Source organism: Lynx canadensis, chromosome B1 (assembly GCF_007474595.2).
Source record: "Lynx canadensis isolate LIC74 chromosome B1, mLynCan4.pri.v2, whole genome shotgun sequence".
Taxonomy (NCBI): domain Eukaryota; kingdom Metazoa; phylum Chordata; class Mammalia; order Carnivora; family Felidae; genus Lynx; species Lynx canadensis.
Window position 1 is genome coordinate 5,934,939 of NC_044306.2, and position 27,055 is coordinate 5,961,993.

The 27,055-nt window shown below is 43.3% G+C and overlaps 1 protein-coding gene across 1 annotated transcript in view; it reads left to right on the forward strand.

Moving 5' to 3' along the window:
* MCPH1 (microcephalin 1) overlaps nucleotides 1-27,055 on the forward strand; it is a 271,811-nt gene that overhangs the window by 38,562 nt on the left and 206,194 nt on the right. Inside the window, 5 exon segments of the mRNA XM_030312052.2 lie at nucleotides 2,553-2,667; nucleotides 8,525-8,668; nucleotides 12,093-12,179; nucleotides 14,720-15,982; nucleotides 26,588-26,697. Coding sequence (XP_030167912.1) covers nucleotides 2,553-2,667; nucleotides 8,525-8,668; nucleotides 12,093-12,179; nucleotides 14,720-15,982; nucleotides 26,588-26,697 — 1,719 coding nt within the window.

A 27,055-nucleotide genomic window follows, 5' to 3' on the forward strand; every position in this document is an offset into this window, starting at 1 on the left:
CGCATGAGAATGCCCGTTGGAGAAGAGATTTGCAGACTTTCTCCAAAGTGAATTAGACAGACTAGAACCATACATTTCCTGTAGATTAGAGAAGACGTTCCCATGGGTGCCTCAGATTTTCTGTAAATACTAAATCCTCTATCTCCATTCCATTTATGTCAGGCCAGCCAGGATTTGTAGTGCACTGACGGGGTGCACTTAACTTCAGTCTCTGTCCGCTCAGATCTCATTCAGGTATAGGTGAAATAGAGTGTGCAAGGCTCTTGACTCTCTGTGATACACTTAGCAATAGCTGTGTCTGCTGTGGTTTTTTGGTTTAATTTTTTTAAATGTTTTTATTTATTTTTGAGGGGGGGAAATGGGCAGAGAGAAAGAGAGAGAGAGAGAGAGACAGAGTCCCAGGCTCCAAGCTGTTAGCACAGAGCCTGACACAGGGCTCAAACTCACAAACCTTGAGATCATGACCTGAGCTGAAGTCGGACACTTAACCTACTTAGCCACCCAGATGCCCCTCTGTGTTTGCGTTTTAAAAATAAAGTACATGTTTTTAAAACACATTAATCATACGAGTGTATTTTCATTGTAAAACACTGAATGTACACAGATGAAGCCAGTACGCACACGCACACATGTGTGCATGCTCGCGCGTGTTTTGTACGATTGAGGTTCTCCAATGTTACACATGTTGTTTGGGAGATTGCTGCTTTCTTCTTCACTTAACAGTGTGTTTTTGACTATTTCATGACAGCATATGTAGGCCGTCTTCACTTGTCCCTATTGTACTCTATGGCATAAATGTGCCTTTCTTGGATTCATGCACCCTTAAATCATTGTGGGTTTTCAGTCAGCACATTGTGTATGTGACATGTTTGAGTTAATTGCTCCAGGTGTAGAATCTAGAGATGAAATTACTGGGTTGAAATGTGCATGCTCTCTGATGCGAACAGTCGCCCCTGTTTACACAGTGACCACACCTGGATATTACTAATCTTTGTCATTTTTCCTAATATGAGTCCTAAGTCACGACAGCTTATACGCTTTGTTTGCTTGTGCCTGAAAACATTCCCTTTCCCTCTTCTAAGTGCAATTGCAGAGTGAACGTGACTGCAGACCGTAGTCTCTTGGGCTTTTGGAGGAGGGTCTCGGCTTGCCCCTCCCTCACTCTTTCTGCTGCCAACCTGACCCTCTTCCCTGCTGTTGCGCACATATCCCAAGCACGTTTGTGATTTAGAGCCGGTACGTTTTCTGTTCCCTCTGTCTGGAAGCTGCTCCCCCCAAACTCCATGATGTGACCATTTTTCTGACTTCGGTGGGGCTTTGTACCCGGGTTCCTTTCTCCGTGAGACCCCCTCCGACTGTCCTGTGTGCTGTGGCAGTTCCCGCCTCTGCCGACTGCCTGGCGCCCCACTCGCCTACTGTGCTCCTTTGGTCTGTAGTGCTTTCCCCTTGCTGACGCACTGTAGTCATGGTGGCCGTTTTGTAGGGTTCAGTTGCCCGTGAAGATCCGCAGGACTCTACGTGACCGTGCTGGGGAGTCTGTGGAGCACTCGGTGACAGGGAGGCGGGTGGGGGGAGCCTCTTACGGTTCGTGGTCGTGTACCCTTGTTGTGAGTGTATTACCTCCCCCAACAGCGGAGCCCTCCCGCTGGTGATAAGCAGTGGACAGGCCTTGAGAATACAAATGCCCCCAGATGCTTTGGACTCTCGGTTACAAAGCAACATTGTTCATCAGTACGTCGCATGCTGTGCGTGTACTTCGGGGAAAACAGTTGAGGCCAGTTCCAGGTCTGCTGGAATTAACCCTCCCGACACACATACAATTTATTTTACTTACTAATTATGTTTATTTTCACACATATAATTTGTTTTACTTATTAATTGTGGTTTATTTTCTGTCATTCATTAATAAAGCATAAGCTCCTGATAGCAAGAATCTTTTTCTGTTTCCAGACCAGTGCCTGACACAACATTTTCGTTAAATAATGAATGAGAGCAGGATGCTTGGTCAAGAACACGAGCGTAGGTGTGAGAAAATTCACCCAAGACTTTTTGGTTACAAGCCTTGGGCTTCATCCTGTGCGTCACACCTTCTGTGTGTGTTTAGAGCTTTTGGGTTTCACTGGCTGAATAGAATTACTGTGATTTAAAGACAATAGGGCAAGATTAAATAATGGTTCTTTTTTCTGGTAGTTAAAAAATTGCTTTTGTATTTTGTTACTATGTCATAATTTTGGTGGGGGGAGGGGGAGAGATAACAGAGTAACCAAAATAAAGAAAAGACTAATTTCCTTTAAGAACTTTCATGGAAAGTAAGAATGCTGGGAGCATGTCAGGAGAAAATGCCTGAGAAAACAGAGCTACTTAGAGCACAGTATTTATTCTTAAAATTCTGATATTTTTACAGATGCACAGAAAGAAATGACTGTTGCTATTACACATGCAGTGCAAGAAGTACCTCTTTAAGATGGTTTTATTTGCAGTGTTATAAAAGATACCAAATGCACATGAAAGGGTTGCAATAAAGTATTCATTTTTATGTCCTTTTTGCACAGCGTAAGTGTATGCAGCCCAAAGATTTTATTCCTAAAACGCCAGAACATGATAAAAGACTTCAGAAGAAATTTCAGAAAATGGCTACAGAGCTCCAGAGGCAAAAAACAACTCTGGGTGAGTCCAGACAGACAGCGTGGTCCTGGGCACTTGTTCTGGTGGACGTCTGGTTTCACGTGTCTGATGACCAGTGGCATCCAGGGTGGACACTGGTAAGGGGGGACTCCGTAGGTCCAGCCTGCGGAAGCTTGACCGTGGCTGCTTGTGGGGCCGTGGATTTGAGCTAATCAGCCACGCAGTCTTGGGGTTGCTCACCAAATTGATAGAACTTTTTATTTTCAGGAATCATTATGGAAGAATAGATTTTGATAAGAAGCCCTATTCTAATAAGTTCCTGTTTATTTCTTTGTTATTTTATATCTAACTTTGTAGTTTTACCTCATACTTGGTGTTTTTGTTTTGTTACTCAAAATAGGCAACTGTTAGATGATACATTCTTTTTTTTCTTTTGATTTTTTTTTTTTAATGTTTATTTTTTGAGAGAGAGACAGAGTGAGAGTGAGGGGAGAGCAGAGAGGGAGACACAGAATCTGAAGCAGGCTCCAGGCTCTGAGCTGTCAGCCCAGAGCCTGATGCAGGGCTCGAACCCATGGACCGTGAGATCATGACCTGAGCTGAAGTCACATGCTTAACCTACTGAGCCACCCAGGTGCCTCAATTCTTTTTTTTTTTTTTTTTTTACCTTAAATATATATAATTTTTATTTGTCAATTATTCCTCAGTAAAGCTGGAAAAAAAAGAAGAAACATATTTCTATTGTCTTTGAGTTTTCATGATACCTATTTGCAAATTAGCCCACAGTTATATTTTTGTTTTTTTAAAGTTATTTCCTTTTAACTCTGCATTTTGTTTGCTTTTTTGCCTTCAACAGTTTGAATTTTATGTTCATGGGCCAGTTTTCTTTTTAAATATCCTACTTGGAGTTCACAGAGGTGCTTGAATTGTTTTTTCCCCTCTGTGTATCAGTTTCTATATTGTCTATTGACCTTTTCTTTACAGTTCACTAATACGTTCTGCTTCGTGTAATCTGCTATAAAACTCATCTTTTGAGTTCATAATTTTGGTTATTTTATTTTGCAGTTCTAGGGTTTCCCTTTTTGTAATAGATTCTGCTATTCTGATTAAATCACTCACATTTTTTCTTCTTATCTGCAAGATCTTGAATGCCTCTGCTCTGTTGTTTTGTATGTTTTTTTCCTCCTGCCTTTTGTCATCTAGCCCTGTCTCAGTAGGAATGATGGCTTTTGTAATTGAAGGCAAGTCATTAGTTATAAAGTATGTTTGAAACTCTAGACAATATTACTTTCTTAGATACCGAGTTTCCAGTTTCCTCCGCTAAGCCCACGGAGTAGGCTTTATCTGGACTGATTTGAATAGGAACTTCTCGGATTTTGGTAAGGCTTGGTAGACTTCTGATATGACAGTGATACCAGGCTGTGGCCATCTAGACCTTTCCACTGAGAGCCTGCAGTCGTAACTAGGACCCCTTCCCCTGGCTGGCTCTCAGCTTCCAGAGAAAATAAACCACAGAGAACTTTACATCACACACTGCTTCGCTTTTGGGATCCTGCCTCTTGTAGCTTCAGAGTTTGGCAACTTTCTTGAGGGTGAAATCACATGCATGCAAGGACTGGATTTCTACTCTGCCCTGTTCAGTGGGGAAGCTTTTGGTTTTCTCTTGAGTTTGTTGATACTAACAAACTGTTGGCTCTGTCTTCTCTTTGCTTGTACTTTTATTTCTCAGCAGCTGCTCTCTTAGTGCTCAAAGACCAGACCTTCAGCCTCTTGCCCCAGGCCCTTTAATGATAAATCCTCCTGGGGGTGAAGGCATCCTCTGCTTAGTAGCTGGCCTCTGAGCATTCCCCCTCTCCAGAATCTTGACTCATCTGGTCCTGCTCTCTTCAGTGGTTCCCTGATGCTTTTATGTAGACATCATTTGTAGTTTATATAGCTTTTGTATTTCTTTTTTCTCTGTGTAGGCATTACTTGCCTTCAAGATACTCTATTCCTGTCTTGAATTACTTGTAAAACATTACAGCACTGGAACAGTGGCACAATCACTTTTGTTTATGGTTGCACCTTGCACAAGGGTTTTAATATTCTGTATTCACTGTAGAAGATCAGTTACCTACATTTTTCATTTCTGGTAGCAAGAGGCTGCTTCTGTGGAATCAAAAAATAGAGACATTTTTGTCCTTAATGTATTTAGTCATAGAATCATTTCTGGGGTTTTTTTGAAGTCTGATTGGTATAACATACTGGTTTGTGATGTACAGTATAGTGATCCCATGTGTATATTGTAAAATGATCACAAGTCCACTTAACATCTATCACCATACATAGTTATAAAACATTTTTTTCCTCAGGATAGAACTTTCAAGACCCAGTTTCCCAGCTACTTTCAGTACAGTATTAACTGTAGTCCCCCTGACGTGCATTACACCCCCATGCCTTGCTCGTTTTACAACTGGGAATTTGTGCTTTTCGACCCCTTTCGCCCATTTTCCTCACTCCCCGACTCCGGGCCTCAGACAGCCACCAGTCTGTTTTCTGTATCCATGAGGTTGGTTTTCTGTTTTTGTTTTCTGATTTTGTTTATAGATTACACATATAAGAGATAACATACAGTATTATCTTTTTCATTAAATGACTTATTTCACGTAGCATAATGCCCTCAGGGCCTATCCATGTTATCATCAATGGCAAGGTTTTGTTCTTTTTTTATGGTCAAATAATAGTCGTGTGTGTGTGTATACACATACCCACGTTTCCCTTAATCCATAGATGGACATTTAGGTTGTTTCCTTGTTTGGCCTTTGTAATTAATGCTGCAGTGAGATGGGCGTGCAGATATATTTTCACATTAGTGTTTTTGTTTCCTTCAGGTAGATTTCCAAAAGTGGAATGCTGGATCATACGGAAGTTCTGTTTTTAGTTTTTTGAGAAACCTCCATAGAGTTTTCCACAACGGCTGCACCAATTTACATTTCTGTCACGAGTGTACAAGAGTTCCTTTTCTGCACGTCCTCGCCAACACTTGTTATTTCTTATCTGTTTAATGATAGCTGTTCTAATATGTGGTTGGAATCTCACTGTGATTTTGATTTGCATTTCCTTGGTGTTGAATGATGTTGAGTCTCTTTTATGTGCCTGTTGGCCATTTATATATCTTCTTTGGAAAAATGTCTTGTTTAGATCCTCTGCCCATTTTTAAAATTGAAATTTTTTTGTTGTTGTTGTTGTTAGATGTATTCTTTTTTTTTTTTTTTTTTTTTTAAATTTTTTTTTCAACGTTTATTTATTTTTGGGACAGAGAGAGACAGAGCATGAACGGGGGAGGAGCAGAGAGAGAGGGAGACACAGAATCGGAAACAGGCTCCAGGCTCTGAGCCATCAGCCCAGAGCCTGACGCGGGGCTCGAACTCCCGGACCGTGAGATGGTGACCTGGCTGAAGTCGGACGCTTAACCGACTGCGCCACCCAGGCGCCCCTTTTTTTTTTTTTTTTAAGTTCATTTATTTATTTTGAGAGAGAGAGAGAGAGAGAGAGAGAGAGAGAGAGAGAGTCCCAAGCAGGCTCCAGGCTGTCAACGCTCAACATAGGGCTCGAACTCAGGAACCATGAGATCCTGACCTGAGCTGAAATCAAGAAGAGTTGGACACTTAACTAACTGGGCTACCCAGGCACCCCTACATGTGTTCTTTTAATGATTTAGGGAAATACTTTAGGACCTCATGAAACTCTAAAGTACTATATGTTTTTCGTATTTCTCTTTTTTGCCTTTTTCACCACCTAAATTCAGGGTTTCTGGCCAGTCCCAACATGCCATTGATGCATGTAAGCAATTTCGGTAACTATATAGTGTATAGCATAGAAAAAGGAAACATTCATTTCTCTAGTTTTTTGTTTTAGTGTATGTTGCCATGTCACAAATTCTCTGTGTTCTGAAATTTTTTATGTAGAATTATCAAGCGTTGCTTTGAATCTGTCATAGTAACACAGCAGAATTGACGAACATTTGGCCTGCATGGTGCTGCCAGATAATTGTCCACACACCGTGCCTGTATCGTTCATTCTCGTGCTGAGTCATCCCCTGTCCGAGAGTCAAGTCTTTCTCTTGTGCTGTACTGGTCCCTCCTTTACAGCCTCACTCTGACCGTCTGGTCTGCTGTGCTGCTCCAGCCAGAAACACCCGGTAGTTCTTGACGTCACTTTCTGCCTGATGCCCCTTCTTTGCGAGGATCCTGACTCCTGCTTCCGAGTGATTGCTTGATTCCCTCTAAGCCTGCATCAACCCCATATGAGCCCTTCATGCGGCTCCTTGACTGGGCCCCGTGAGGCACTGTGTCCTTACCATCTGTCAGCTGACTAGGGTCAGAAGGGTGTAAACCAGAAGTCAGGGGGACACCCCACCTAGGGCTTCAGCGTCAACAGTGTCATGGTCAGGAAGCGTCTTTCGGATGAAACCCTGTGTTTAACATGTCCTGCGGCACAGCATGGCCTCTGATCCGGTCTCCTCTCCAGCCTCACGGCAGCACCAGACCTCTCTGCCTCCTTCATCCTCTTGCCATTTGGGCCTTCTTCCTACACCAGTGATGCTGGATTTGAAAAGAGTTGGGCAAAGTACTGATAGATAAAAAATCAAATTTATATCTTAATAAAAATCAAAATACTGCAAATAAAAGGTGTTAAAGATACAACTGACATATGTCTGCATATTGTCAAAATTGTAGTTAGAGTTGTTCAGGCTTAAGAGTCACAAAGGAGAAGATACTGAATGATTTTTGGTGGGTTTTTTTGTTTGGTGGGTGAGGGGAGGTGGTCAGAGCCCTAAAGTTCTCTTTGAGCAAGGTACGGATTCCAGAAAAAGGCACACCTGTGCACTGACACACAATTTAGCCCTCATTTCATGGCTGGAGGACTCCTGACCTCAGAGTTCGTGTGTTTGTGTGTGCATGTGTGTGTGTGCGCACATGTGTTGGAGGTCAGGGAGGCTTGGTGAGTGGTGGTGGTTTCTATAACCCAGGCTGAAAACTACTGGAAGAGAGAACTTTCCCCGCACACATCTTCGGTTCTCAGCTGGGGATCTGTTACCAAAGACAGACTAACAGGAGAAAAGTGTACATGCTTGTACGTTTTCTGTGACATGGGGGCTCTCAAAGGAATTGAAGGCCCAATGCAGTGGTAGAACTTTCGTGCTGATGTTGAACGGAGAGGGGCAGCCGTGGAAGAGTGACATAAGAAGGACCAAAAGAGAACACGGGTTATTTTAACAAGGTCTGTTTTACAGGAGTCTCTTGGCCTCAGCTCCCCATCCCTGGTGATAATGTGCAGGGGGTACACCTCTCAAAGGGGGAGTTTTATCTCCTGTCTTGAGGAAGAAGCTGGGCTAGGGGGTGTCAGAGTGCCTTTCTTTTCACCTGCTGTTATGTGACTACACTTTGCCCATGGTAACCCCTTTGCCAAAGCGGCACGTTTGGGGTGACGTACCCCGACTCTCCTCACCAACAGTTCGGAGCCAGATTGCGTTCTGGCTTTCCCTTCTCACTAGGTGTGTAAGCCTGGGCACATACAAATTAACTTTGTTTCTTGGTTTCTTCATCTTTAAATTCTGATACCTGCTGCACGGTTTGGGGAGAGGTTGAATGAAATGGTGCACGGATAGTTCTTAGTGCACAGTCCCTGGCAGGTGGGCGTTTCTCAGCAGATGTGAGCAGTTTTAGTGCCAGTGTTGATGATCGTGGAGGTGGTAGGCTGATGACAGAGCATTGGCCGTAGTAGGTGATGATGGTGAAGGGGAGGAGGAGGACTGTGGGGATGGGCCGCGGGGTGTTCCCTTGAAACGAATCAGATGGTTGCAGTAAGAAGGCTTTTTTTTTTTAAAGCTTAAAATTGGATTTTTGTTTATTTTCAGATAATGATGTCCCTGTTCTCTTATTTGAATCTAATGGCTCATTGGTGTACAGTCCCACAATTAAAATGTGCAGCGGCCAGCACAACACCATGCAGAAGAGGTTACAGCAGATGAAGGAGAAAAGGGAGAACCTGTCACCTACCTGTAAGTGTGCACACTTTATAAAGGGAGCAGAGCACTTGCTGAGTGAACTGTGGGGGGAAGGTTTTTTCCTTCTTCCCTAGATACTTCACTTGTTTCCTGATTCTAATAGATTTTTACCTATTTCAGGGTGGACTGTGTTAATATTTTCCTCCAGAAAATCTTAGGCTTCATTAAGATTTTTAAAGCATATATTTTAAGCATATATTGGGCGTGTACTTTTTGGATGTATAGGTTGAGAATCTATTTTTTGTAGCCCTTTGTGATTTTTAATATCTTTGGGATTTTTTTTTTTTTTTAAATAATAAACCAGGCTCTTCTTTTGAGAGCATTTGCTTTAGACTAATTATCTCCTGCATGAGTTTATGTTTTTCTTTATTTGGGCTATCTTTAAAATTTCCGGTTAAATAACGTGTGAGCACATTTTCATAAAACATTTACCAGCATGTGGCTCATAGTGAACACCCATCTGGGTTCCCATCGAATTCTCATCCGCCCACGGGTAACCCACATTTTAAGTTGGTGTGTTTTTCCGCATTGTTTCTGGTGTGGCATACGCCTACGTGCACAGGCTTCTGTATCTTTCTGTGTGCTGTGGACCTGTAGTCTTTCTTCACCTAAATTGAATCTGGCGTACCTATTATTTTAAGCCTTTTTTTTTTTTTTTTTTTTTTAACCTTACAAGTGGCTTGGAGGTTTTTTCCAAATCAGTAGGTATGGACCCTACTTCTCCCTTTCTTTTCTTTTCTCTTTTTAAGATGCTGCGGAGTAGTTTAGAGTTTGGATACTGAATCGTCTGTTAGTGGAGGTTTTCCCAATTTTTCTTTATTAGAAATAGTGCTGCAAGTCTTTATTCTTCTTAAATTGCATGGTATGGTTCTTGTGTTTTGTTTAACCATTTTCCTATTTGTGGTCATAAGGCTTTCCATTTCCTGTTCACTGTTAAAATCCGTATGCCAGTAGACCTGCTTCTCAGTAAATCTGTGTAGTCCTGTGTATTTCAATAGTATTAACTCATAAAGATGGAATTTAAAATTTTTGCCTTTCAAAATGGCATTTTACCGTCGCCCACTGTTTATGAGCCAGTTTCTCCAGGTTTGGGAAAATGGTGTGATTCCGTATCTTTTTCAGTTTGGGATAGAAAAACCGCATTTCTTTGTTTAATTAGCTTTTGAGGTCACTTTTTATGAGAGGAACGTATTTTTACGTTATTGATTCTATCAGTAATTACAACTTTTGCATTATCTTTGTGAATTATATGTTTTTGTCCAGTTGCCTGTTTTTCTGATTTGTGAGGGTCTTTTTTATATCATGCACAATAATCGTCATATGTCGCAACATTTTCTCGTGGCTAGCGTGGAGCCCAGTGTGCATTCGTAGTAGGCACTCAGTAAATATATTGTTGATTGAAATACTCAAAATCTTTTGTTTTCTCATTTAACATGCAGCAACTTTTATGAAGCAGAAACATTACATTTAATGTAGACAAATCTGTTCGTTTTTTCCTTAGGGCATCCAGGATTCCCCTGACGCTCAGAACTCCCCCACCACAAGATTTTAAAATTGTTGTGTGTCTTTTCCTGTTACCTTTATGGTTTATTTCAGCCTATCTTGAATTTATATTTGTATGTGAACGTGCAGTGGGCACCTGTATCGGTTAAGGTTAGCTTTGGCCGCGTGTAACAAACAAAACCAGCGGCTCAGATTAGATACAGGTGCATGTTTCCACCACGTCAAAGGAGTCCTAAGCACAAGTCATAGGGTGGCTATTCCGTGGTTTTCAAGAGGCTTGTGTCTCATTTTTCTGCTTAGTCTTCTTTGGTGCCTGGCTTCCGCTTTAAAATGTCTGTGCCTCCCAGCTGAGCTAGCTTCCTGTGGGCAACCTGGTATACCAGAAGTTCGATCCAATAGGACTCAGTCTTACAGCTCTTCTTGGTTGTAAGCATTTATGGCTAGAGAACTGTAGAGGCAAAAAACGACTCCAGATAATCCAAGAAATAAAGCACAGTCCTTTGTATTGTGTTCATCCACGTAGTTTGATTTGCCTGATGACCAGTGTCACCCAGGATGACAGCCAAGGGGAACTGTAGTAGATTTAGCCTGAGAAGGAGACTACAAACAAGGCTGAAAACGGTCTTTTACGAGAGCATGGCTACACTGATAGAATGAGATTTCTGTTGTTAAGAGGAGGGGGGCGTGGATGTGGAGCTAGGGAGCGAGCAGTGTTCCGCTCACTGTCTCATCACGTGTATACTTTATATGCCTCAAGCGTTGTGCCGTTACTTTGCGGTGTGAATTCTACCACTTGACTGCGTCCAGCACAGCTCAGAATTCAACATCTGAAACACTTCTCTCTGTGCTCACCTCTCTTATCTTGGTTTAAATTGTCTGCTTATGTTTCCTCAAGAAAGCATGCTGTGAGTCTCTTTAACAAACATCTTTGGGTATGAGACCAAAACATCTTTCTTGTTTCTGGTTTGTCGTCTGCACAGCCTTTGAAGATGATATTTGTGACCTTACTTGTTAAGTGATTGATGTCCTGGATTTTTTCTGTGAAATCTCTGAGGTTTCTCAACCTTGACACTATCGACATTTTGGGCTGATCAGTTCTTTGTTGAGGGCACGTGAGGGGTGGTGGGAAGGTGCTGTCCTGTGACTGGCAGGGTGTCTCGCAGCATCCCTGGCCTCTGCCTACTCACTACACACCAGCAGTATTCAGGTCACACCCACGTGACATCCAGTGATGTCTGCAGACGTGACCGTCACCCACTGGGAGCCAAGATGCCCAGGGCTTAGAACCGCTGCTCTAGTTACAGGGCTAACTGTTGCTTCTAGAAGAAGGAGCCTTGACTATCAGACAACAAGATGAATTGAGAATATTTGTTTACCTGTGTTGGGCTTCTGCTTAGGCCCAGGCAAACTGACTTTTCAAAATCTCTTCTAATTCTAATTATCCTAAATTTAATCCTTTTTATAACATGATTTATGTAGGGGCTCCTGGGTGACTCAGTTTAGCATCCGACTTCAGCTCAGGTCATGATCTCACAGTCCGTGAGTTCGAGCCCCACGTCAGGCTCTGTGCCGACAGCCCGCAGCCTGGAGCCTGCTTCGGATTCTGTGTCTCCCTCTCTCTCTGCCCCTCCCCTGCTCATGCTCTGTCTCTCTCTGTCTCAAAGATAAAAAAAATAAAAATAAAAAATAAAATTAAAAAAACATGACTTATGTAGATTAGTTTTTACGAATCTCACCATCTGCAGCAGATTTGAGTAAGAGTTTTTTGTGCTTACCGTTTTGTAGTAAGTCGGGAGTGTGAACTAACAGGCATAAATCGATGTTGGTGTGGTGTGGGAGAGCAGAACCAGTGGGTTTGCCGTGGGCTCCCACGAGTCAGAGGTGCATCTGATGAAGGGTTCGGTTATGTTTTCAGCTTCCCAGCTGCTTGAGAAGTCTCACGATGACCCATTTAAGTCCCCGTGTGAAGCTTGGAACATTTCACGTGATACTTTGTGTTCAGGTAAAGTTATTTTCTTTTCTGTGATATATTTAAACTTTGAGAATATTATGATTTTCGTATTTGGAGTTTCTTCTGATGTGAAGAACAGCTAAAAACTAGAATTCATGAATTTCACTGGAATTAGGTAATAAAAAAATAGGTATTGTAATGCAATTAGCATATGAGAAATTTCATCAGTTAAATCACCTGGGATTCCAACGGTTTTTCTCCCAGGAATTTGCTCTCTTGGCACAGAAACTATTGCTCGTTGTTTAAAAAAAAAACCGTGCTATAAGTACTAATTCGCATGCATTGTAGACTGTGTTACTGACAACACAGGGCTGCTCGTTTCACACCGTATATCATGACTACAAGGAGCATATGACTGAGTGTCCGTGAGGTGTGGAAAGATCATTGAGAAATTTAGAAGATAGATGGATTTCTGTTTGGAAGCAGAGTATCAGAGGGGCTCCTGGGGGGCTCAGTCGGTCAAGTGTCTGATTTCGGCTCAGGTCATGATCTCACGGTTTGTGAGTTCGAGCCCCGCATCGGGCCCTGTGCTGACAGCTTGGAGCCTGGAACCTGCTTCGGATTCTGTGTCTCGCTGTCTCTCTGCCCCTCCCCTGCTTGTGCTCTGTCTCTCTCTCTCAAAAATACATAAACAATAAAAAAACATTTTAGCCAAGTATTAGAATAGAATTAGAATTATATATTATACATACACCTTTTAAATGTGGAAGCCTGTGTTATGCTTTGAATGATCATTTTTCATGCTTACAGCTTTCCTTTGAGTAAATTTTAAGAAATGTGATATAACCACCTAGTTTTAGCTGACAGTAGGGCCCAAATAAGAATCAGTGACCCCCGCAAAGAGCTAGCTGTTCAAAGTGCTTGAAATGTTACAGAATATCCTATGAAAGTCACAGCAGGGATAGATGACAGAACAGTGTGGAGGTATTAGGAGTTTAAACTACAGCTCCCTTTCATGTGTGGCTTATTTATTTATTTTTTTAAGTTTATTTATTTATTTTGAGAGAGAGAGCTCAGGAGGGGCAGACAGAGGGGGAGAGAGAATCGCAAGCAGACTCTGTGCCATCAGCATGGAGGTGGAAGCAGGGCTCGAACTCACGAACTGTGAGATCCTGACCTGAGCCAAAATCAAGAGTCGGATGCTTAACCAACTGAGCCACCCAGGTGTCCCACGTGTGGCTTATTTTATAATCTGTTTGGTGTGTGTTGGAATTATTTACCCATTTATCTTAAATAATCTCTTTTTATTTCACACTTGATGGATTTATTTTACGTAAGTTGGACACAAGTAATAGTATGTAACACAGATTTCATTTTTCCTGTGTCACAGGTGCTCTTCTGGGTATCTTACATACTGTGTTTCGTTTAACTCCCCCACTAGCCCTACTAAATGGTTACCCTTGTCACCCACCCCCATTTTGTTCACGAGAAAACTAGGCCAGCGAGGTCAAGCAGCTCGTAAAAGTTCATAGAGTTTGTGATTGGCCAGTCCAGGACCTGAACCTAGGCAGTGTGACCTCAGAATTTATGCCCAATGACATGTCTCACTGCTTGTCAGCTTTTTGAAAAGTGTGCTAAGCGTCTTCAGCTGCTGGTATTAAAAGTGTCCTCTGTTTCTTGCTCCTGACTTAGGGACACACAGGCTCCTTGACTCGGTGTGGGTACAGCGCCTCCCTGCCCTGTGGGCTTCGCTGCTCCCAGTGGATCACCTCTGTGGGGCTCGAGGCCTCAGATGCCAGAAAATAGTGTCTGTGCGCTGGGAACTTCCAGTTTAGTGAGAGGGACAGATAGGAATAATAAGAACACTAGGACACCTGCTTTTGGGAAATTCAGGCAGCATTCTGCGTACTAGAGGAGGATGTGTGCAACCAGACCTGGTGCAGCAGGAGGGTTCAGAGATAGGCACGTTCGAGGGGTGGGGGGAGGGTTTGAAGTACGGATAGGAATTACCCAGATTAAAGTGTGGGGTGAAGGCAGGGCCTGGAGGGACACACACGCTTGCAGTTTTCGGGAGACAGGGGGCGGTCAACTTAGCACTACTCTCAAGAAATGTACAAGACACAAGGGAAGACAGCACCCTACCATCTACCTGGTGGTTCACTGTTGGATATAAATACAACATGAGGCTTTGAGTGGAGGACTGGGGGTCAGTGGGCTGTGTTCACGAAAGGCTAGAACTTGACCTAGACCATGGTGTTAGTCCTAACCTTTTAGAAGATTGACCTTCTTGAGAATTTAACAAGGTGCCAATGTTCTTTCTGAAAACACGTGCACATGCATGTGAATGTACAGAAGGTGAGCGTGATGGTGGTGGAGGTCTGTCCCTGCCTCCCGCCCCCCGTGCCGTCCATGCGCACGCTGACGCCTGGGTTCGTTAGTGAAAAATGCTGGTCCTAAAGGGGTCCTCAGGTGGATGTGGTTGATACTGTCTTTAACCAGTAGCTATGTTTAAGAAGTATCGGTTAACTGAAAATTACTTCTGTAATAATTGAAAGCATCTTAAAAGTTAATTCTTTACTGATGTTTTCCAGATGAATCCTTTGCTGGTGCTCTGGACTCCTCTTTTGACAATCTTTCTGGAAACTCAGGGTGTGGAAGTCAGGAGAGGAGAGTGGGAGAAGTCGTTGATGAAAGTAGAAGTGGTGTGTGTGTTTCTTCACCTGCACTGAAGACCGGTAGTGTTCATTCGTCGGCACCTGCTGGTCCTTCAGCTTCCCTAAAGACCGGTAGTGTTCATTCATCGGCACCTGCTGGTCCTTCAGCTTCCCTGAAGACCGGTAGTGTTCATTCGTCGGCACCTGCTGGTCACCTCAGCCAGTTAACTCCTCAGAATCCCTCGGGCCGTCTTTCAGAACAAGAAGTAAGTCGGCAGAGGGATCCTGCGGGTGAAGCGGTCACCCCCGACACGTGGTCCGGGGGAGCACCCAGGGAGGTGTTTGGCATGAAACACGGTCTGCCCCCTACGTTATCTGCGACAGAACGCCACCCTTGGGGACATTCACGATCTGAGAGCTCCTCGGCGAAGAGAAGAAGAAAGTCTGAGATCTCAGATTCGTCCCCAACAGGAAGACTAAAGAAGAGATGCCGTGGGAAACCCGGCGTGTCACAGGAGTGGCTCCTCGCGTCGGGGGACCGCCTGCACTTCGGGCCCGGGGCTGCCGCCCTGGCTCCTGGCTGCGGCGTGTCCTCGTACGACGATTACTTTTCACCTGACAACCTCAAGGAGAGGAGCTCGGACGGTCTTCTCCCCGCGTGTCAGTCGTCAGCGGGCCCTGCTCTCTTCATCTGCAGAGGCCTCTCTCGGGGGGAGAGAAGGAACATACTGCAGACGTCTGACTTCTCCTGCATTGGGAAGAATCCCAGCCCAGCCCCCACGAGCGATTTAACGGCACAAAGTCGCCGCAGTCTTGAGAAGCCCACACGTGACAAAGCAAACGCAGCGTGGGCTTGCCTGGCCGCTGAGGAAACCGCAGGGAGTCGTCCTCAGGCTGGCGCTCAGACAGGGGAGGGCACGCGCCCAGATGGCGCAGACTCTCCGGTCCACGACGCACTGCCTGCTGCGGACGGGCTCGGCGGGAAGGGACCTGACAGGGACTCACGCCCCCTGGAAGGGGGCAGCACGGAAGCCAGAGAGCTGATGGGCGCGGGGAGCGTGCAGAAAGAAGACCGCCCTCGGACGAAGCGGGAGTCCTGCGGTGGGACGCAGCCTGACGACCGGCTGGGTTTTGCAGGCGACTGCACCGCGGACACCTCCGCCCAACAGAGGGAAGATGTGTGCAGAGGATGCAGTGAAAGTACGTGAATCTCCTTTTCCAGGTGTCTTGGTTATGGGAATATGGGACGGTGTGTCCGTCTTGTGAAGTCACCACAGCCTTTTTGTAATTAAAGTGTTTGCTTTTTTCCTTTTTTTATTTTTAAAGAACGGGTGTTTGATGTTTTCCAATGATAGATTCTTTAGGAGAAGGTGGCTCACCGCCCTGTGGTATTTCTAGGCTCATTGGTCCAATCTGCCGTTAGGAATACGTTTCTCCAAGCCTTTCCGTGTGGTGACAAGTGAGTGAAGCCTGACGTGCGAAGTCAACCAGAGCAGGTGCTCCCCTGTTTGCATGCAGCCTCCTCCTGGAACATGGCTGGCGTGCAGACAGGCGTTCTGACGGAGGGTTTGAACATCTCTCTGCTCACAGGAGTGAGGCTCTTGATGCTAGAAGGATAGTAAGGCAGTGTGAGCATTGCTTCCACCAGGAAAAGAGAAGGTACGAGAAAGGAACTGTGGAAATATGTTAGCAGTATTTATTTTGAAGAAACTTGGAGCAGTGTTAGTTATAAAGAAAAATGTTTTTAACGTTTTTGCTCAGGGTAAGTTTATCGTAACAGGCCTCGTTGGCTTCTATTTACTTTGCTTTAAGCTGTGATTTAAATAGACTTTTATTTCTGTGTGTAGTTTAACTGTAGCCGTCGTAATAAACTGTGTAATTGTAGCAAAAGTAGCAACAATAGAAGACATTTTATTTTACACTTTGATTACAAGCACAGATAAATTTCAGCAATCAAAAGTGATGAAATCTTTTTTTTTTTTAATTTTTTTTTTTTTCAACGTTTTTTTATTTATTTTTGGGACAGAGAGAGACAGAGCATGAACGGGGGAGGGGCAGAGAGAGAGGGAGACACAGCATCGGAAACAGGCTCCAGGCTCCGAGCCATCAGCCCAGAGCCTCACGCGGGGCTCGAACTCACGGAGCGCGAGATCGTGACCTGGCTGAAGTCGGACGCTTAACCGACTGCGCCACCCAGGCGCCCCAAAAGTGATGAAATCTTAAACTTTAACCATGTTTACCGAAAGATGAAGCTGAAATTTCCATAAGACTAACTTTATCCTTGATTATTTGTTTGCTTACCCTATGATTTTAACTAACCTTCTCAAGATGCAGAAGTTATAGGGGTTGAAATAATCACTGCTGTAGATCTTTTCCTTGGGTATAAAGTCCCCAGAATAGCCTCACAGAGGATTAATTTTGTATATTTTTAATATCTTAGCTTTCCGAAAATATATAACATTTGACAAACTATATCTTGTGTTAGCCTCAGTATGTGTTTTCAAAATATTTATTTTAAAATCATGTTGACTCTAAGGTTAATATAAAACAGTAGATATATAGAATTATTTTGGTAGTTAAGAGTATCCTGTTCTTAAAGCTTACATTCTCATTTTCTTCGGTTTTTATCTTGTTTATTTTTAAAGCCTTTGAATAATATTTAATGATGTGAAAATATAAATTCGGGGACGAAAGGCTGGTTGCAGACATGAGGCGCACCCCGCAGCCCTGACGTCGTTCAGAAAGAGCGCGGTTGTCCCTGCAGGCGGGATGTTGTAGCACTCTCCCCCGCGTCCACAGTCCCCTGGGGCCTGGAGCACGTGGAAGACCCCGAGGGGCCAGCACTGGGCGCTCCAGGGGACTGCAGATGTCGGCCTCATCTGATGTGGGCTGTCACACAGCGGCGTGCAGCCAGGGCCCTGGTGTGACCGAACTTCACTCCGAGAAACAGACGTTCTGTGCCCTCTAATGTAAGGATGTCTTGTAGGGTCACTTTGTTTGATGTCATTCCACAAAGACAGAAAATCATTGCATTGAAGGGCTGGAGAGACTTCTGTATTGTCTAGCCTAAGCCAAATCCCTTTGTTTTGTTGTGATAAAATCAAGACCCACTGATGGGTTTAAATTGCCTGTTACCAGCTCAGCCCTGTCCCACCTCTGTCTGGGAACCTGCCACGGGGGTGGAAGCACAGAGCCTGCAGCTTACTCTAGACCTTGCTTGTGTGCTCAGTTGTGGAGCAGGAAAAATACTCTGTACGTGAAGCGGTACCTCCACGTCTTCTATGTTGAAATAAAAGTCTTTTTTCAATTTCTGCTTTCGGTTCACTTGTACTCATTGCCCTTGTCGGTATGGAAGGTAGAAGGTGGCACTAAAGGTTACAAGCACAAGTTACAGAAAGAGTCAGTAAGAAACGTGAGGAGAACAGGAACAGAGGGAGAAACTTTTAATTTTTTTTAAATAATCTCTGAAATCATATTAACCAGTAATTTTTTCGTTTTAGACTTTTATTCTCTAATTTTATGAACAATTTTGTAAACAGGTATATGCTCGCAGTAACAGAAGTTGCTTCGAGTAAATGTTGCTCTCCTACCCTCAGGTATCTCCTCCTGTGAGTTCCCATGACAGCTCTTAGCTGTGCACCTGTTGTGTCCCCGGCACTTGTCTAGTTTGCTGGAAGATGTCAGAGAAGCAAACAGTGTGTGCCCTGCATAGAGGTCATGTTCTAGTGAGGAAGACGCAGTGGATGAAGGCAAGCATGACGTCAATCAGTGAGCCTGATGATACACAGCACCACAGCAGTGCGGGCAGTTAGATAAGGTGACCTGAGACCTCAGACCAGACATCGCAGAGCCGGTAGTCCTATGACTGCTTGAATTATGTTTCAGCCTGAGGAAACAGCAAGTACAAATGCCCTGGGGTAGAAAGTGCTTGCAGGAACTGCACCGAGGCCAGTGCAGCTGCAGCTCATTGGGCTGAAGGGAGCCTGGGAGGAAATGAGCTAGAAAGATGGCCAGGAGCCAGATCCCCAGGGCTCTAGTACCTGATAAGACTTGGAGTGGTTTTGTTTGGTTTTGAAGTGTGATTGAGAAGCCCCTGGGGGTTTTAAACAGGGGAGTCACCAGATGGGCTTTCTCAGTTGCACGTCACCCTGGATGCTTCGTGAACCAACTGGTTGTGAAGCATCTGCTAGAAGCAGTTGCTGTCACCGGTTCACTGTAATTCCTTCGAGACTCTGTGTGTGTGTGTGCGCGCGCGCGCGCGCCCAGTGAGGGTGTGAGGGTAGATGTTACAAAGGGATTTTATTGCAAAAATAGGATTATATCATCTCGTTGCCATAAGGTTTGCTTTTTTAAAATGTCAGATATTTCCATATCTGTATCAATAGAGCAATATATTTACTTCATTCTTTAGTCCATTTCAGGGGTCCGCAGATTTTTTCTGTAAGGAATCAGACAGTAACTGTTTCAGGCTTTGTGGACCAGAAAGCAAAATCAAGACACGTGGCTATTTACACAAAGAGAAGAAAAGACATTTTTACAAAATTTTTATTGACAAAACTCAAATATTTTGAGTGCAGTAATACAGGCCTAATGAGAAGAACAGAATTCTGTTTTTTGGGAGAGGAATTACTTTTCTCTTGATTGGGGTTCAGATGGAGCATTCATATCTTCAGAATGGATTGCAAACATTTATTGAGGCAGATGTACAATAAAATTTTATGTTTTCCTTTCGAACACGCCTTTTCAGACAGATAGGTACGGCCAGATACTGATATCAGCCCATAAGCAGATGGTTTTCATCAAGCACATTCATCGTATATAAGGCATTTATGGAAATCTGTGAGATTTTTCACTTGATACGTGCCTTTTAGTGTGTCTTACACAGCAAATTAGTCACTTCCAACGAAGATAGGTGGAAGCTTGTCAGTTGTGCAGTCGAGTGGACGTCAAAATAAATTCCCTTTGTTCTTGCATCGGGGTCTGAAAAACCCGGAAATATGTGCAGCTCGGGTGCAGGAGTTCTGTCCACGTCGAATTTGCGTGGGATGGAGATGTCACGTAACGTTTTCACTTCGGACGGAAAGTGTAGAGAGCTGCCTGACGTGACTCACCTATTGAGATGGCTTTCTTCCAGCAGCCATGCCACCGCTAACCGCGGACCTTCCGACCACCTCCCGAAATTGGTTTCAATTGCCAAGTAGCTGCCTGGTCATCTTGAAGTAGCTCACAGTCAGCTCCTACTTGTTTCTCAATGGCAAAGGTGGCTCAGGGGGTTCCAGTGAGGCCACATGGCCGTTGGCAAAAGCGGAAGGAAATTCTTTTCGTAGCCACACCTTCACCCTTGTCCACTGGTTCAATGGATAACCTTCTTCTTTGCTGTGCTTGAAAAAAATCTTACCTGTCACTACAGACACGTGCCATATCCCAGCAGTTTGGTCACGTACAACTATTGGATTCTTTTTCATAGGTAATACAAGTGTCAGAAGCTGGTGAAAGTTGGCACTCCTCGTCTCAGACACACAGACGTTTATTGAACATTTATTGGCACGTAGGTGGAGAACTGTCCACAAAGCAAACTGTATGCTAAACTCACCGGTCTTGTCCATCAGATCAACCTTCCATATCTTGCCTGCAATACATACGAGCTGCCTACAAAATTCTAGGGTGACGTTTCTGTAACCTCGTCAGCATCAGGCCACCAGATGTACTTTGACCCTGCGGTTTGTCATACGGCCATTTAGGGGACCAAGTCTTGGATATTATCACCCCCAGGAACACAAGCTGTGGCTTTTGCTTGATTATTACACCCTATTCATGCATGGGTGGGGGGACCCCCTGTAATATATTAGCCAGTCCAGTTTTCTTGAATCTATGGATTCAACCAGAGAAAGGTTTATGCTGATTGACAAACTGATGACCCCACTAAGTATAACTCATTTCTTTGATCCATTTTGCCAGTTAGCAAAAGGTCTAATAATAATTGGGCAGAAGGATTTCTAGGAGTTGTCTCTTGAGTGTGGTATTTGTTAACCTGTTAGCTAACCACTGGAGTGGGTGTTTGGATGGAGGTAAATTAGCACACATACGTCATATCGTACAGTCCCTGCTGAAGTAGATATTTTAAATTGCACAACAGCCTTCGTAATACAGCGCTGTTCTGTCTTAGTGCATTAATCCCAGAGATGGAAATAACAAATGGTGTCTGTGCTGACTTCAGTTGGTTCGGGGCCATTGCCTGTGTAGCTCTTGGTTGGGAAGGAATTACAAGGCTTCATCCTGACTTTGAAGGAAGAAGTAGCATAATGAATAGTAATGTCTGCTTAGACAATGATTAATATGGTTCAGCATGGGGTTTAGAGGCAGAAATGCTATGTGATTTGTAAAAGGTGCATTTTTGTGTATTTCTTCATAATTCATAATCCTAAGGTAGAGAAGTGTTTTTTTATTTCAGGTATGTTTTGCAACCAAATGAGAAAGTTTGATAATCTTACTGACGTATTTTACATTTCATTGAATCAGTAGGAGATATACTATTTTTTTTTAATTGAATTAAAAATATTTCACATATACCTAATAAGAACTCAGCCCTTCAAATCATAGGCATTTAGATATTCTTATTCAATATTTCACATATTCTGAGCACTCAAGAGAAATTATGAATTACTATTGTATCAAATACATAGGTATACATAAACATGTATTTCTTGAATATTTTTTTTTAATTTTATTTATTTTGAGAGAGACAGGGAGGGAGAGAGTGAGGGAGGGACAGAGAGAGAGAGAGAGAGAAAGAGAGAGAGGGAGAATCCTGAGCAGGCTCCACAGTGCCAGTGCGGAGCCCAACGCAGGGCTCAAACCCCATGAACTGCGAGATCATGACCTGAGCGAAACCAAGAGTTGGGCACTTAACCAACTGAGCCACCCAGGTGCCCCTTAAATATTTTAAATTGAAGAGTAATGACTGCACCTTTTGACAATTCAAGTAATACACATGTTTTGAGAAGACTGTTTCTCTCAACCCTCTCTCCCAGACCTGCCAGTACACTCACTGGAGGTAAGCAACCCAACCACTCAGTGTGGGTTAGTCAGCCTTAACAGAAAGGCTGGCCGTAAGGAAGGGGTTACAACCTGTTGATTGTTTGATTTGTTCATCTATTCATTTATTCCTTATTATGACTACTCTTCACCTACTGTGTCCCAGATACTGGGATAAATACAAGGGGAAGTAAGGTTGCTGTAAAGTTCTATCCCTTTCCCTTAAGGAACTAAGACAAGTAGGGAAGATACAGTCAAGATAATCTATATGCAAGTATCAGGGAATTAAAAAGATGGAGAAATTACTCCCTGTGGGAAAGGTTATATGGTATTAACATTAGTTTGCATATTAAAATAAATTTTAATGGGGGTGCTTGGGTGGCTCAGTCTGTTGAGCGTCTGACTTCAGCTCAGGTCATGATCTCGCAGGTTGTGAGTTCGACCCCCGCGTCAGGCTCTGTGTTGACAGCTGGGAGCCTGGAGCCTGCTTCAGATTCTGTGTCTCCCTCTCTCTCTGCCCCTCCCCCACTCGCATTCTGTCTCTGTCTCTCTCAAAAATAAACATTAAAAAAATTTTTAATAAATTTTAATGATCTTCATAGTGATTATAAAGGAAAAGATTCCACATCTTTTGATGATCATGATTAGATTTGTTTTTGTATTTGTAAAGTGAACTTGACGTTTTATTGGACGAAAAAAATATATATGTTCTTTTGTTAGCTGAGTTTTTTTTTTTGTGTCGAACACATCAATATTTTGCATGTGTCCCAAACCCCAGAAGTCTATATGGAAAGGATTTTTCCTAGGTGTCTTTGAAGGCTCTTTCCACAGTCTTAAGACCTTGCATTCCAGGTTGTTCTTAAATGACTCATAATATTAAGATTTTAGAGACTCAGAAGAAATTCCCTGGGGGGATATTGTTCAGATTTAGGGGTATGGTTGTACCTGTCCAATATATGGATTCTTGAATCAGAATCAGAAAAGGCTTCAGAAGCCTTTTCATCTTTGATGTAGTTGATTTTGCAGTGTTTTGTATCAATCAATACTGAGTGCTTAGATGTACTACTCGTACTAGTGTTAATTAGTCTTGTGTCTTGGAAGTAGGAAGGTAAAGTTCGCAGGAGGTTAGGTGTTGGAAGTAAGGGTGTATCTCTTATTATGCCTCCGCCCTGCACACAACAACCACACGGACCAGGTTTCTTCTAAGGAGTTTAATGGTTGTCTCAACATCCATTTTCTCGTCTCTTTCCTTTTCCTAGCACTTAGGTTATATACATTTGTCCTTATGCTGCCTTAGCCTGGTTCTGACTCCAAAGTGATTTATTTTCACTTAGTATCAAAACCACCTCTTAACCCGGATAGGTGCAGCAGAGGTAGTGACTTAACTCATTCACACTGAGAAGTGAATGAGTTCACTTTCCAACCTTCCTTGGTGTGTTTGTATTTTGATGATACTGTTAACCCAAATAAATTCCCTTTTTTTAATGTTTATTTATTCTATTTTATTTTTTTGAGAGAGAAAGAGAGAACATGCACGGGAAAGAGTCAGACAAGAGAATCCCAAGCAGGCTCCATGCTGTCAGCACAGAACCCGATGTAGGACTCGAACTCCCCAACCGTGAGATCGTGATCTGAGCCAAAACCAAGAGTCAGATGCTTAACCCACTGAGCCACCCAGGCGCCCTGACCCAAACAGATTTCTAATTGTTGAAATCCTGGGCAGTGTAACTTAACAGTAAAAGTTCTGGTCTCTTCTCTCTGTATTTGATCACTTTTTGAAAACTAAGTGAATCACTTGTGTCATGAAGTTGAGATGACAGTGAGGAGAGAGACAGGAGTCTAGGATTTACAACCTTGATAAGTAGATGGCTGATAAAACGTTTGTCACACAGGGCCCAGGGTTGTGTTAATTGAAATTTCTCGGAGACGTTGAAGATAGAGGTCTGTTAGGCAGTTGGGTGTATCAAGCCTCCTGGCAGGAGGCATGGAGTTGGGACCGTTGAGTAGTGGATGACTGTGGGGCGTGCTCAGACCACCCTTGGGAGAGAGAGGAGAGCTGATGACCTTGAGAAACCAGCTTTGGAGCAAATGGCGGGAGCCATGGGGGAGGGGGTCGCGGTGGGTGGGCGGGCAGGAGAGCAGGAAGCTGGGAAGGAAACATGCTGCTGGGCTGTGGAAAGGAATAACAACCCGCCTCTCTCTTCTACCAGCTTTTACAATTACTTTGCGCTTTCAGCTGCTTGTGGTTTTTCAGAAACATCCTTAAAGACAACATAGTAGCAACTTGCCATAGCTGAGCTTGTGAAAATGTTCTTTTACATAATCACACAAGAACTCAGGCCCGTTCCCAGCTCAGGATGATTGGACTTAATAATCTTCTGACTTTGCTACTGTGTGAAAGTAACACACATTCAGTAGAAACCGTACTTAGAGTTTTGAATTTGCATTGTTCCTGGGGCTGTCGATATGCAGTGTACCACTAGGATATGCAGTGGGAAACTCTTTGCACACTCTGTTGTGACGCTGGGCGCTGCACAGTGAGCCATAGCCCCCAGGCAGCCACATAATCAGCCACATAATCATGATGGTCAATGGCCATCATACTGACAGCCACCCCCTCATACCGCCATTCTCTCTGTCATTTCCAGTACAGTATTCGTTAAATTACACGAAGGAGTCAACACATCACTTGCTGTGTGTTAGATACTATTGTCCAGCTGTACGTAGCCTCTTGCTGAGTGTTCTGAGCCTGGTTAGGCTAAGCATAGCCTAAGCTATGATGTTCTGTAGACTGCGTGGTAAGTGCATTTCGACTTCCAGTTTTTTCAACTTGCAATGCATTTATCAGGACGTAACCCCATCTTAAGGGGAGGAAGATCTGAACTCGTGTATCGTTTTGTTGTTACGTGATGTATGAAAATGAAAATGTGTCATTAGCAGTATCAGCCTTAAGTTTTAAAAGTCCGTGATCCATTTTTTTAGATCTTTGTTTACAAAATGCTTCACAGTCTGTTTCTTGGCTAGCACTGAGGCATGTGGCTGTAACACAATCTTTTTGACATAGATACTCTAGCAAGCAGCATACTTACTCGTGGTGCAACAACAGGGGTGCATTGGCTTCCAAATTATATCTGTAGTCCTCTGCTTTTCTTATTTTCATATACTCTTGCTCTGAGTAAACTTTCGATTTGAATGGTGGATACAAATAATATTCTATTCTAGTTACTCATAATCTTAGATCTTAAAAAACATTGTATCCATGTCCTGCCCTAGGCATTAGAAGTTCTCAAAAAGTGGTGGTTGAGTGTCTCGGAAAGTAATGCATCAATAGATAGATACCCTTACCTTCAAAATGAGTGAAAGAAACTTAGCATGGCTGGATCTTAGAGCAGACTGTAAACTGCACAATACATGGCCCACTAATTCATCTCAAGTAAGGTCTGTGTGTAGCCTGCCGGGAAAGAAGTGGAATACACCTCGAATACCGAAGATCTTCCAGGAGATTAGTGGGGTCCGCATGTGATTGGTTTCAGTCTCCAAAAGGGATTTAGTATTAGGGTTTAGTACAAAGTGGATCAGAACCGGACCTTAAAACACTTTTAGGGTTCAAGTTGCAAATAACAGTAATTAGTTTGCATTCAAGACAGTATTTAACCATTGCTGTGCATGTGTTTTCACTCAGCTAGAATCCCATTTTTGAAAGACGATTAAAACTTTCAAATCAGACCCTCCAAAGTCAACCGCATCTGTTTTATTAGAGCCTTTTATTTTATTTGAAATATTTGCAAAGCAGTCATTCTCACGTTATATGATTTTTGCTTCTTATGGCACGTAGATTATTCTTGCCTTATATTCACTTTCAGTATCGACATTGGTCTGTTGGGTTGTAAGCTTCCTAAGAGAAGGATCAGTGTGCCTCTCCAGTGGGCAACCCCTGATGATTAGGCATTGTTGATAAGAGCATCAATGACTGATGAGTTGGATGATGGTGATGGTGGTTGTGTGGGATGGCTTACCATCACTTGGCTGTGGCTGGGACATAAGTGTTCCCTAAGCTGCTTTTCGCCTTTTATACGTGTTATCCTGTTGAGACCATAGAAGTGGTAGCTAGTATTCTTTAGTCTTCCTTCCAAATATCAACTAAGTCACATAGTAGGCGAACTGTTTTGGGAGGAAAGAGAGGAGAGGAGCACCTTATAAAGTTGTAGCAATTCCAAGTACATTTCACAACTTCATTGTGCATTGTGTAGGATTTCTGTCTAAGGTGGACATTTGTGGGGTATAGAATCATCTGTCACTTGCAGATGGAAACCTAAAGCTTTGTACTCTACTATAGACTGTTTTCTAGGGTAAATCTGACCCCAGAGCTAAGAATACTTATTTCCTCTAATAGAGAACTACTTTCTTTGGGTTTGTAAAAGTTTACAAGTTGGGAGTTTGAATAGTGCGTAAGGTGTGGGCATACATGTTCTCGCATCGCCTGCTGGATGGATGGGATACCGTAGGACTGGTACATTGTCACCTGACAGGCAAAATTATTCCTGACCTTTGAGTTAAGTGAATTCCACTGGGGAGATTGTAGTGGAATAAACTGAGAATTCTAAATAGACCTTCAAAGAGCAAGACGTATGCAGTGTTTATTTAAGGGAATAGTACTTTGGTGTTACCAGTGTGCATAAATTAATTTTTAAGCTTTTATTTTGGTTAAGTGGCATTAGTATTCAGTCCGTGTGAAGTTCTAACTAATCTTCAAATCCTCTTGGGTTCCAGGTGTTAAAAACGGACCAGCAAGGCCTGATGTGTTAGATGGCTCATTGGAGGGCTGTCAGGATCTCGCCAGACCTCATGAGAAATCAAAGAAAAGAGGGAGAGGCCAAAAGGTTGGTGTGTGAAAATATTATTTTAAGCTTTCCAGTGCTCCTACATCATAATGTTCTACTCTGGGTTAATGTCACGTAAACTAGTCTGTCCAGCTTGTGCTTTATTTAAACCATTAATTATGCAGATGGATGCTGGAAAACTCTGGCAGTAAAACTGAGAGCGTTGGTTACATTCAGGAAAGAGAGCTAATGTTGTCGAAGAAGCTTCGCCACCACTTTGCCAGTGCATTTCTTGCTTGTGAAAATGCCAACAGCTTCTCTCAGGCTGAGGGTGTGGGGTGTGCCAACAATTGATGTTTTATGATGTGAATCAACATTCACGAGGCAGGAGGGGAAGAATCCAAAACATAATTCATCT